This window comes from Microcebus murinus, chromosome 6 (genome assembly GCF_040939455.1).
Source record: "Microcebus murinus isolate Inina chromosome 6, M.murinus_Inina_mat1.0, whole genome shotgun sequence".
Lineage (NCBI taxonomy): Eukaryota > Metazoa > Chordata > Mammalia > Primates > Cheirogaleidae > Microcebus > Microcebus murinus.
This window is the reverse complement of record NC_134109.1, coordinates 13,305,113-13,317,055: the sequence shown is the minus strand read 5'-3', so window position 1 is coordinate 13,317,055 and position 11,943 is coordinate 13,305,113. Positions and strand designations below refer to the sequence as shown.

Sequence of the window (11,943 nt, the reverse complement as noted above, 5' to 3'; positions counted from 1 at the left end):
TTTTCTTCCATTCCATTTTATTACGATCCTGTCCTTGTGTTCAGGAACGGCTAATACACAACCCAAAACACTCCTAAAATGCATCTTGTTAACATTCAAAAGTCTCCCATTTTCTTTCTCAGTATATTAAACCCAAAGGAAAAAAAAATCTTAAAAAAAAAAAAAAATCAATAGGTTTAGTTCACCCCAGGAAAAGCACCTTGACGACAGGAAACTAAACGTGTCAGGAATCTGACCGAACACAAAGCAGCAGGTTAAGACTCCTGATGGGAAAGAATGATTCCCCAGGGAACATAAATAGACCCCCCAAGTATACATATTTCACAGGAGTGTGTACATACATACGTAATATATTAAAAGAAATTTGGTTTCTACACCCAGAAGTTACTCAGAAATAATAAATCAACATCTCATCTGAGATGGGGGGACATCGGTGCCACAGCTGGGCGTCCCCTCTGTGCACACCTGCCGGGAGGAGGGACGGCTGGGGCTTCTCTCTGCCCTGCGCCCTGGCCGGCAGATCCAGTGTTTGTGGAATAGGAGCCAGCAAATCTGGGAAGAAGGTGCCTGTGTGGCCCCCCAAGCCCCCGTGCAGAGCCCAGGGGCCAGCTGGAGGAGGGAGGCAGAGGCCCAGGGCCACCTTTGGCCCTGGGGTAAAGGGAAGTGCTTGGGACCGCAGGAATGGAACAGCCACATCCCTGGTTTTTAACAGCAGGCCTGACCCTGGCACTGGCCGCCGGCCCTCAAGCTTTGTAGTTCAGCCGGTCTGGGCTTCTCCTAGGATCAAATGGCTTTTGGGAGAAGAGGGAGTGGGGCCTTCAGACCCACCAGGGCTTAGCCTTGTGAGCCTGTGTGTGTGTGTGCGCATATGCTTTAATGGAGGTCAAGAAGTTGCAAACAAGTAAGTGTTTCTACTGGGGCACACTCGGAATAGTGTCTGCATTCGGGTCGGTTTTGCCATCGCATTCTAAGTGGTCCCCATGCCAAAGTGGATTTGTTCAAAAGGTCCCAGCTGCTGGAAGCTGCAGATACAGAAGACACGTCGCACTACCTGGGAGTGTGATCCCCTCGGGCCTTGGCACAGTGTTTTCAAGAAAAAAACAAAGAGGGAAATGCGTGGGAAGCCCTTTTCTCGTTCCAAACCCTTTCCGGGCACCACAGGTGCAGCAGGAGAGGCGTCGGCGGAGTCGGGCGTGTCAGTAGTGTGAGGACGCGGAGCTGCCGGTCCACGAGAAGAGTCACACGCAGCCATACTCATACCACACCGTCTGCTGGTCCCCGCAGGGCTCCGGGGACGCCGGCGTGCTCTTTGAGCTGCTGCCCCGACTGCAGTCCTCGGGGCCCCGGCTGGTGTGGGGAGCCGAGTCGGGGGACCGACCTGGGCTCTTGGCCGGGAGCCCCTCGACGTAGCCCTGCCCCGAGCCCCCATCTCCCTCTGGGAAGCCGATCCCTGCCCGGACAGGGGCGACGGTGGCCATCTCCCCAGAGTGTGGGGGCGTTTTGGGCTTGGTCCTGGCAGCTGGGGCTGCAGCAGGTGAGAAGTGCTGGGAGCCGCTGCCACCGCCACCGCCTACAGTGGCGATGGCTGGGACGGTGGCGGACTGCTGCAGCGGGGCCAGCCTCTCCTCCTTCGGCGGAGCCAGTGAGAAGCGCCTGGTGTCCAGCGGCCGGCTGCGGGGGCCCGGCCCCTGAGAGGAGCTGCCGGCCTTTCCCAGCAGTGGGGTCCGCTCCCGGGCCAGGCTGTGCGAGCCGGGGGCTGTGGAGCTTTGCAGGCTGTGGCTGCCTGTCTCTCTGGCCCCCGAGACCTCGGGAACCCCCGGCTTCTGAGGGGACTCCTGTTTGCAGGCCTCTGGCCCGCTGGCCCGGAGGAGGTCGGCCGAGGCCAGGCTGAAGGCCCGGCTCAGGGAAGCACTCCGGCCGGGGGGCGTGTGGGAAGCTGGGGACATGGTGGCTTGCCGGGGTCTGCCCAGAGACAGGCTCTGGGGAGGCTGGGCCTGCCTCGGGGGCACACCGGGCGGGGCCTCGGCCTCAGCTGGCCTGAAGTTTGGCTTCACACACTGCCCGGGCTTCAGCAGCCTCCCCTCGGGGGCGCCGACGGCCATCTTGACGGTGGGGGCCACGAGGCTGGTGGGCATCTTGGCCCCTTCCTTCCTGGTCGGTGGTCCTGGCTGGCCTCCAATGGCCGGGGGATCACCGGCCTTGCGGAAGTAGTCACTCAGCAGGTCGTCCGGGCAGCTGGGAGTGTCCTACCGAGAAGAAGGGAGAGGAGGGCGTGAGGGGGCTGGGAGGTGGTCCCCGGAGCTTCCTCTCACCCAGCACGTCCCTGCGGAGCCCACGCGGCCAGGACTGGACTTTCTGTTCCTGCCCGGCCCGAGGCACACACGTGTCACCCCCAGTCAGGACGTGAGGGTGGCCAGGGCAGTGAACCACCGGGAAAGACCCCCGGATGCCCCAAGGCAGCCCCCTAACTTCACAAACAAGGAAACAGATCCAAGAGGGAAGTGACTTCCCACCAAGACGACAACTTCACAGGAAGGTCGGCTCTGGAAGCCCGACCACAATGGACTGCGTCAACCGGCCTCTCTCTTTCCGCCAAGCAGAGCAGGGGCTAGCTAGACATCTGGCTGCTGTGAACCCAGCCTGCCTGCCCGCCACTCCAACGTGCTCAGGAGCATGCCAAGGACTTCACCACCGAGAGAAAGGGAAACAGCGCAGTCCTGAAAAGCTGGAACCCCCGCTGCACCCAGACCTTTCTCCTGGTCCGAGAAGCGGAAGAAGAGAGAGGCAAATGGGGCCGGAGGAGCCCGGAAGGCAGAGGGCCCAGGGTGGGGGCGGTGGGCTGCACGGGGAAGGGAAGCATAATACCGCACAGTCCAGCCCACCACCTGGCCCCGGCAAGCTACCGCCTGCTGAGCCTGTCCTGCCCAGCAGCAGGCAGAGCCAGGGAGGCAAATGTCTACGAGGCTGCTCGGGTAGCTGCGGCCTCCCGCAGGCCGGGGTTTCTCCCGAGGCTGACGGACACAGAAAGAGGAGGAAGGGAAGGGAGCGAGTTCATGAGGGTCGGGGGTGTCAGTCTGGAGTTTAGGAGCCACCTGCACCTGCCAATAGCTCCTGCCGCCACGAAAACATGTGGACGTGTTGCAACTCAGCAGAGATGCAACCCACTGCTGTGCGCTGGTCTGACACCCCAGTCTCGGTGGGCAGGACCCTTGTGGGGTGCTGGCCATGAGCTCTGCCAGCTCACTTCCCGGGCCCGGAGGAAAGCAGCCTCCGAGGTCTGGGGGCTGGCAGCCAGCTGATGGTGACGCCAGCGAGTGCTGTTATCCTCCACGTCCAAGCCAGCCTTGCACCTAGGCCCCTCCTCCCCTGCCCCATCCCTTTCCAGGACTCCGGTCCCAAGCCAGGGGGGAGACCGAGGGAGAGAGAGGAGAGAGACCGGCATCCACGCCCGGGCCACTCACGTGGGTGGGGGGGCTGCGGTTGCTCTCCTCCAGGAACTCCTCCAAGGTGACCATCTCACTGCTGGGGGAGGCAGAGCAGGGCCGCAGCCCCGCATGGGAGGGGGCGGCACCCCTCTTCTGGGCACCCTCCTGGGGGAGAGGCCCATTCCGGGGTGGGGGGTACTCATGGCGGCCAAGGGCGCTGCGTCCTGGGGTGCTGGTGTCCCGGGGCAGAGTGGCCGGGTCCCTGCTGGGGATCAGGTCTTCGCTGCTGAAGCTCTCGGACCGTCCGTGGAGCTGGTCGCAGGAACCTGGGGCCAGGGCAGGAGACCAGAGGAGCAGGCGTCAGTCTCAGCCGCCCTCTCGCTGGCCTCCCTGGTGGGCCGCCTCTGGCTCATGTAAGACAGAGAGAAAACCCTGCCCCAAACCCTGGGCTCACTCCTATTAGGGCTGTGATTCTGGATGTTAGAGGACCTTCTGGAATCCTTTTGAGTTTCTCATTGGCTTTTAAAAACAAAACAACACGAGATAAAAGCGGAAAGCTTCCACTAATTTAAGTTATCCACGGCTGTAAGGCACAGCACTCATTAGCTCTCGTTCACTCATGTATTAAAAGTTTATTTAGCACCTACTATGTGCTAGGTGCTCTTCTAGGGACCCGTCACATGGAAGCTAATAAAAAAAATCATTTTAAGATGGCGCACACTCTTTTCAAATGCTCAGGGAACATTCATGAACAGAGCACGTCCTGTACCAACACAAACTAAAAATTGTCAAAGAACCCAAATCCTCTGTGTTAGTCCTCTAACCGCAGCGGAAGGGACCTGCCGTTGCCATCCCCATTCACAGATGGAGTGACTGAGGCTCGGAGGACCTGCGCTCAGAGCCGGCCAGTGGGGAGAAGGGCTTTGAACCCCGATCTACTGTAACTCCCAGGCCTGTGCTCAAAACCACACAGTGTGGCTTACGGACTCATCATAATGCATTTATTTGAAAGGCTTATTAATTTAGGTGTTTTTAAAATTAAAAGAATACTCTGAGCCCAGAGCCAAACACACAGACACGTCTTTAAAACTCCACGGGAAAAGACTTGCCTTTTAGGTTGAGAGGCGAGCTGTTGCTGGATGTGTTCCTGCTGCTCTCCAAGCTGCTCGGCCGGGACGCTGAAAGGAAACGGTGACATGGAACGACGTGCAGGGCCACCCACCAGGTGTGTCCCCGACTAAACCACCGAATCTGAGCAGGACCCCGTGCCAAAGCAATTCTGCACCAAGGCTACGGCCACCGCCCCGAGGGGGGAAGAACTCTGGGATTCTCTGCATGCCGCGGTGAGAAGTGTAGCTTCACTAACAGAGTGCCAGGCACAGTCTTCCGCAGGCGACCAAGAAGCGACAACTTTGGTTACCTACTCTTATTAGGTCTAGCGTTGCTGTTTAAAACAATCTCGCTAACAGAGGAAATCTCACCCAGAATTCCAGAATAAAGAACGGACCAAACAAAGGGGCTGCTCTGGGTAAACCAGAGGTTGGGGTGGGGAGGGGGCCCACTCCTGTTACTGCACAGAGCTTTCCGGAACACGCGAGAACAGCCCCTGTCGAGGCCACAGGAGCAGAGATGAGGGGCTGTACAAGGCGGCTCGTGCACACGTGTACACGTATGCAAGCACATGCCCGTGCACGGGTTGGGAGGGGGGGATCCACGGGGCGTGGGTGCTGGGCACCCCGGCAGGAGGGGAGCACTCGCTTCTCCCAGCTCTTTGCTGTTCTCCATCTGCTTGGTGTCGCTAGCCTCAAAGGGAAGGATCAAGGTTTGCAGGGCCGAGTGTCAAGGGAACCCAGCCCTCCCGGCCAGCCTGGGTGCTTGCCTGAGCGTGTCTGTGCCACGCGCCTTGCTGCTGACTTGTGGGAAGGCTGGGCCACCCCTATCGAGGGCAAGCCACCCCCCTTCCAGGGCCCGCAGGCCTCTCCTGGGGCATCCTCCCAGCAGCCTGCCCCGTACCAGAGCATCTCGTGAGCAGACGTCTGTCTCCTGCTGGACTATATGGGCCCCCGGGGACAGGGACAGTCTCCCTAGCACAGAGCAGGTGCTGAGCTGAACCGGCAGCCCTGAGAGCCTGCAGGTACACCAGGAAGTCCTCTGCCTGCCGTGACCCCCGGGAAAGCTTGCTTGGGTTTCCTGGGTCCGCAGGGTGCCTGGCTCCCAAGTGCTGGTGAGCTCTGCAAACAGCAGGCAGCTGGAAACGCTCGTTAGCACAGCGTCGGGGGATGAGCCAACACGCTGTTTCCATGAACACTTGGTGTTCATGGAAAGTGTGAAAACTGAGAGAAGGGAAAATGTGCAACAAACAAATGCACATCGCTCTTTGAAAAGGAAATAAGTTTAAGTGCGAGGAAACGGTGACAGCAAGGTGACAGCAATCGGTGGGCGCCGAGAGCACCTTTGTTTATTCAAGTTCTGCATCACAAATCGCTTTCCCTTCTCTCTCTTGGAATCTGAAAACCCCTAGCTCAGCTGACCGATCACAGCCACGGCTACCCGGTGAGACTGTCCAGGCGGAGGTGGCGCATTCTTGCTGTTGTGTCACCCTGTGTTCTGCCCGCGGCATAGAGCTACGTGGGGCCCCCGAGTCAAACTGTCCCTGTGATCTGTAGATGCTTATACCTGTATGAATGAGCGTCCACACCATAGAACTTTTTAAAGAATGGACAGGACAGTAGACAATGCCAGATCCTGCAATGACCGCTTGAGAAGTGAGAGGAATTCAATGTAAACTTTGAGAGTTGTTGTTTTTTTTTAGGGTTATTTTCCCACCCTTCTAGTGTGGCTTTTCAAAAATTAAAACCAAAGCAGCTTTCAATTTTTGAGAAATCTGGTATCGCTGTTTCCCATCTGCAGAAATGTATAACATGCCTAAATCAAATGACAAGCGCTACTAACAGCTTCTAAGACTAAATACAACTTACTACAGGCAACTGAAACCCAAGTAAGGACAGTGAGAGACCTTCCTGAAATGAACACTCCCTTACCTGGGCCACCAGAACTTCTTGGCAAACCTGGAGGGGTGCTTGAAAGCAAAGGGTGGGGGTAGGGCAGGAGCAGTCAGAGCTTCCAAAACAGCAATGACTGGGAGGTAGTGAGCTCGCCATCGCTGGAGGTATGTAAGGGGAAACCACATGCTCAGGTCCCTGGGGAGGGCAAGGAAAAATGGGTTCCCCCCTCTTCCCACCTTCACCTATTTTGTGCTGGGCTTCCACACAGGACTTAGCTTGAAGGAAACGTAGGACTGGTAAAATCGAGTCTGAGAACCCAGGCAGAAAGGCCCAGCACCCAACCACTCACCGCACTGCCTGTGGTTGCTGAACTCGAGCTCCAGGGACGGCTCACAGAGGTTGTCATCTGAATTGCAGCCTGCAGCAATAACAAGGCCATGAGTCAGGGTTCTAGGACATTCACCAGCCACAGGGAAACCCTGGGCCAGCTCCTTGGGATGAGGGAGGGGACGCAGTCAGTGCCTTTGGGACCTGCCTCTCCCATCCCTCTGCACTTCTGCTGGGACAACCCCAACACTCCCGACTCCCATCCCCTTAACTTTCATCATTGCACTTCCGCCTGTGCAGTGACTGTGACCAAGACCGAGACTGACGGTGAATTCTGGCCTAAGGATGACGTGAAAGGACTGAATATTTAGCACCCTGGGGAGCCCCTTCCAATCTCGAAGGCCAGCCGTGAAAGATGGTTTAGGGGTCACATTGCCTTAAGGTGGCAGGAGGAAGGAAAAGAAGGACAAAGAGGCAGAATCCTAAATCTACCATGAGGGGACCGGCTGATTCCCTGGAGACTGACCCTGCACCCCGCCGCTCCCAACCAGAAGGAGACCCGAGAAACCCTGGGCCATCAACAAACCCACCTTCCCTGAGGACTGGAAAATGTTCATGCCTCAACCCTACTGTTTCCAGACCCTGGGCCCCTCCAAAATGACAATGGGGTCTCCACATGCTGAAGGTAGTTTATAGCCCACCAGCTATGGATATCTGGAGCTCGACGGTCCCCAGGGCAGGGACCGCGGCTGTGTTGCTTTGTTTTGCTTTGCTGGTCAAACCAAGGTTAGGCACACCCAGGGCTTCAAGAGTAGGTGGCATTATTATGAAAAATAACCCCTTCTTGCTCTCTCAGACTTCCAAGGCCCAGAGGCAATCACTTTCAATTCCTTCAGCTGTTTCTTTGCATATTTTCATATCTCTTAAATTATAAGCAGAGTGTCTTTTTTCAGTTTGAAGCATTATCTTTTCCTTTCTGTGTGCATATTTTAAATTTCCAAATGCTTCCCCTTCCCACTGCTCCTTTTTATAGCACCCTGTTCTCGTTTCATGGGTGCAACAGTCACATCCCTGGCGACGTGAAGGACAGGCATCTTAAAAGTTCTCAAGTCTGTGCCTAACATCTGTGCCTAACGTCTGTTAACTCCAGCTGCCGCCTGCATCTGCTTTGATCCTCTGGTGTGGGAGACTCCCCTGAGGTGTCTGGGAATCCTTGAATTTCCTGGGTGTCACCTGGCAAGATCTGACGGAGCCATTCTGGGAATCTCTCCGGCTACTGTGATCGCTTAAGGAATATTTTCATCTCGTGGGGAAAGGTGTGAACACACACGGCCCTGGTGTGCCGGGAGACAGGGAGTTTGCGAACCCTTCACTGAATGCCCTTGTTTTCAGTATAGGACACCTGCTCAGCTGTGTCAGTGCACATCCAGCTTAGAGTCTGTTATCCTCTCTAGAGAAAAAACCTCCGAGCCCCTACTAAGGAGGGGGGCGGGCAGTTGCTTGGTTTTAGCCCAAACTCTGCTTCTCAGCCCTAGCTCCACCTCCCATCTGAAGCTACTTGGTGTCACCACTCCCTGAAAGCTGGTGAGGGGTTCCAAAGCTTTTCCCACTACAACCTGGCCTCTAGATCAGGTGTCCTCAAATTATGACCCACGGGCCACATGCCGCCCGCTTAGGACATTTATCTGGCCCGCTAGATGTTTTTGCTGCAGCCGCCTGTCCTGCTTAGCAGCTGACTTGCCCCGGGCCCACAGTGCGCACCCTCCAACGGTCTGAGGGACAGTGAACCGGCCCCTGTTTAAAAAGTTTGAGGCCCCCTGCTCTAGATGGTAAGTTATTTGTCCAAAGCCACTCGGCTGGGAAGTAGAGTGGAGGTTCGGGCCCGTGTCTGTGACACCACAGGCTGTAGACAGTGTAGCCACTCTGCTCACTACCTCCAGCTTGAGAGGGGTGGGCCCCACCCCCAGCCTCTGACAGCATGGGGTCTTCAGGAAGGACAGATGCTCGCCCTCCCAGAAGAGCCCAGGACTCACCTTTGGTGCGGCCTGGGTGCCGGGCGAGGGGGGTGGAGCTGGACGGGACGGTGGCGGGGGCTGGGGCTGAGCAGGTGCGGGGGCCCAGCTCCGAGGGCCAGGACTTCACGGCCGCGTCGGCGGAAGCATCTGTGCGGTCCAGGCTGCCTCCGTGCGGGGACCCTCGCTTTGGCTTTAGATCCCCAGGGCCTGGGGCAGAAGGGGACACTGAGAAACGAGGCTGCCAAACCCTGTGCCCAGGCTGGGCCACCACACGAAGGCTCAGAAGCAGGGGCAGCGGGGCACGAGGACCACAGAGACAAAAGCTGAGCTGCCACGGCTCCTGGGCCATGATTTAAATGGGGGGGGGCGGGGGGGGGAGGCTGACTCCAGGCCTAGGTCAGAGGCCCCATGAGGCCACCTCTGGCTCCATACTGCCAGCCATGAACGGCTGGGAGAAAACAAGGGGAGAACTCAAGTGGATAAACAAACTGTTGATAAAAGTCCACCCAACACACCAGCTATCGGGCACACCGCCTATGGAACAGTGTATAGGACACCAATCCCCGACCTATTAAGATCCTAACAGATGTCTGCCCGGGGCCACTCCAGCCCATAGCCAAGGATCTGGAGGTTTGCCCAACTGGCTTTGCTTAGGGCTTCAAATAGATGTTTACTGCCAACCTCACAATATACAGTTTTTTAAATAGGGAAGCCTTCAACCTCTGCCTGGTGAGACTGCCTGCAAGATGGTTTGCACCTCATAACTTGTGCTTTTCTGCAATCTCCAATTTTTCTACCATGAACATATAAAACTCTTGTCACGACTACATAAAATCATAAATAAAAACATTAAAAACACCCAAACTAGGATGGGCTGTCCAAATACGAGATAAAAATTAACGTGACTGCAAAACATCCCACTCCACCTGCCCCGAGGGCCGTGAACCCAGAGCCGAGACTTGGCCCCTCCACACGTCCGCCCCGTCTGCCCTCCCTAGTACGGGCTCACTGCGCGGTTTTTAAGTGCCCGGATCCTAACGATGTGAGATCAAGGGGACGTTTGGATTCTGAAAGATAACCTCGATGAGAAGCAAGATTCAAGTCTGGCGGGATGGACTGGGAAGGTGAAGTCTGAATGAGGATCCAGAGGGGAGGCAGAGATGAGCGCACGGTTAGCACGAGCGGCAGACACAGAAGCGGCACAACCTCAGCGTGACGCGTGGAAGCCAGGGGCCTGGAGGACCCAGGACCGCGGCAGCCCACGGTTCCCAGAGCGAGGTGATGAGATGAAGTCAGTGGCAGGTTAACCGACTTTAACAGCTTTGCAGTCATGTGTTTATTCTTAGGGTTACCTTGTTCTTATGGTGATTGCTCATTTTCCACTTCTAGTACTGATAATAATCTTTCCTTTTAAAATAAAAATTTTATTTCCTTTTAAAATTAAAATTTCCTTTTAAAATAAATGTAACTGCAAACTATGAGTCAACTTAAGGGAAAATATGTAAGTAATCATCCAGGTTGTGTGAGGCTATGGCAAAAATCGAGAAGATGGCACAGGACTGGCTGAAGACAGGAAAAACTGCAGTAGGTCGTGACCTTGCTGGCCAGGATTTTTCCCTGCTCTGGTCGTGACTTGTGTGCTGATGCTCTTTCTGTCCCCTATGGTTTTAACTTCAGCATCCGGGATGTCAAGAGAACCACAGCACAGTCATAAAACTTCACTCTGGGCTGAACTCAGGCTGGGCAAAAATCAATCCAATTATTCACAAAATGCCTGAAGGGAGCAATCAATCCTTCAAAACACAGAACACATTAAAAAGGGCCTTCTTAGCAAAGCCAACAACTCAGTGCTCCGACAAAGGAAGAGGAGGAAAGGGCAGTGGTTTTAAGTTTAGCTGCTTTAAAAACAAGTCTTAAAAAAGAAAACCTTCCTGGACAGAGGCTGTGTATTTTAGGAAGCACAGCAGCCACTGACTGGTTCTGCTGGACACACGGCAGGACACAAGCTTGCAGGTGCAAGAGAGGGGTGGAAGCACACGGCCACTTGACTTACTAAGTACGGGCATCCCGGCCCAGGGACACGTACGTATATCCTGAGGCTCCCCTACAACTGTGCTGCACTGAAGAAACGGTCCAGGGAGTGTGACATCTTCTATTTTGAAATCAGAATCCACGCTGGCTACTTTAAGCTTGGAAATTGGGGCAGGAGTAGGGTCCACTAGGGGCCATCTGGCCTTTAAGGTATTGGCTTTTTTTTGTTTGTTTGTTTGCATGAATTTCAGAAATGAAGATGGATACATGATGCAGACACATGGTAAAGGAAAGGGATTAGAAATCTCCAATGTCTGAGAAAGAGACAGGCTCGTTAGGAGAGGATGGGATGTCAGAGGAAGACCAGAACCGCAGGCGTTTAGAAAGAGCTGGGTGGGTGGTCGCTGGAGACTTGTCTTTGTCCTTGCTTTTGCTTCTCAAAAAGGGACTCTTTTTGCGCTGGCATGCTAAATTGTTATCGCCCGGATAACCCGAAAAAGAAGGAAGAAAAAAAAAACAAACAAATAAATGAAATGAACAGTAATTACAAATGAAATCTAAATTGGATAAATGTACTTAGGAAATCAGAATCCTGTCTGGCCCAGGAAAGATGGAAACCACACCTGACGCGCAGAGCAGAACCAGGGCTCGGTGAATCATTTGTGCTCTAGCTCAGTTTAATTAATTTAGAGGCCTCTTAATGCCAATGATTTACTTATTCCACACGTGAGGAGAATTATATATTGCCTAAGGAGCCAACGGCTTAGATGATTTTTCAATTTCAGTGTGTTAAATTATTAAATGAGAATGCTTATTAATTTAGGGCCCGGCTTCTCTTACTCATCCATTTTAATGACGGGGTCCCTGACAACTCAGCCCATAGCCTGCTCCCGCTCCTGAGACCTTGGAAACACTTAATGATAAGTTTCTGGCCCGATGTAATGAAATTGCCTACCTGAAGTATTCACTAATCATTTTTATATTTCTAAAATAATCTCTCTGGGCAGGATGAATTTTAAAATGATTAAAATACCTTGTTTTCATACCAAAAAAACTCTACAATGCCAAGAAGAATCATTTCCTTTTACATCCTTCACTCCAGTCCTACAATCCTTTAAACGGCAGACTCTTAAAAAAAGC

General features: G+C 54.5%; 1 protein-coding gene across 2 annotated transcripts in view; it reads right to left on the bottom strand.

Annotated features, from left to right (window-relative positions):
* CCDC88C (coiled-coil and HOOK domain protein 88C) overlaps positions 1-11,943 on the bottom strand; it is a 130,776-nt gene continuing 118,833 nt past the window's right edge. Inside the window, exons 26-30 of one of the 2 annotated variants that reach the window (XM_012773929.2) lie at positions 8,791-8,979; positions 6,780-6,848; positions 4,535-4,603; positions 3,462-3,751; positions 1-2,246 (exon numbers count right to left, since the gene is read on the bottom strand). In XM_012773929.2, the coding sequence (XP_012629383.2) occupies positions 1,239-2,246; positions 3,462-3,751; positions 4,535-4,603; positions 6,780-6,848; positions 8,791-8,979 (1,625 nt within the window). In that variant the 3' untranslated portion in view covers positions 1-1,238. Of the gene's footprint in view, positions 2,247-3,461; positions 3,752-4,534; positions 4,604-6,779; positions 6,849-8,790; positions 8,980-10,921; positions 11,271-11,943 lie in introns of those variants that run through there. The other variant, XM_012773932.2, reaches the window with a different exon arrangement.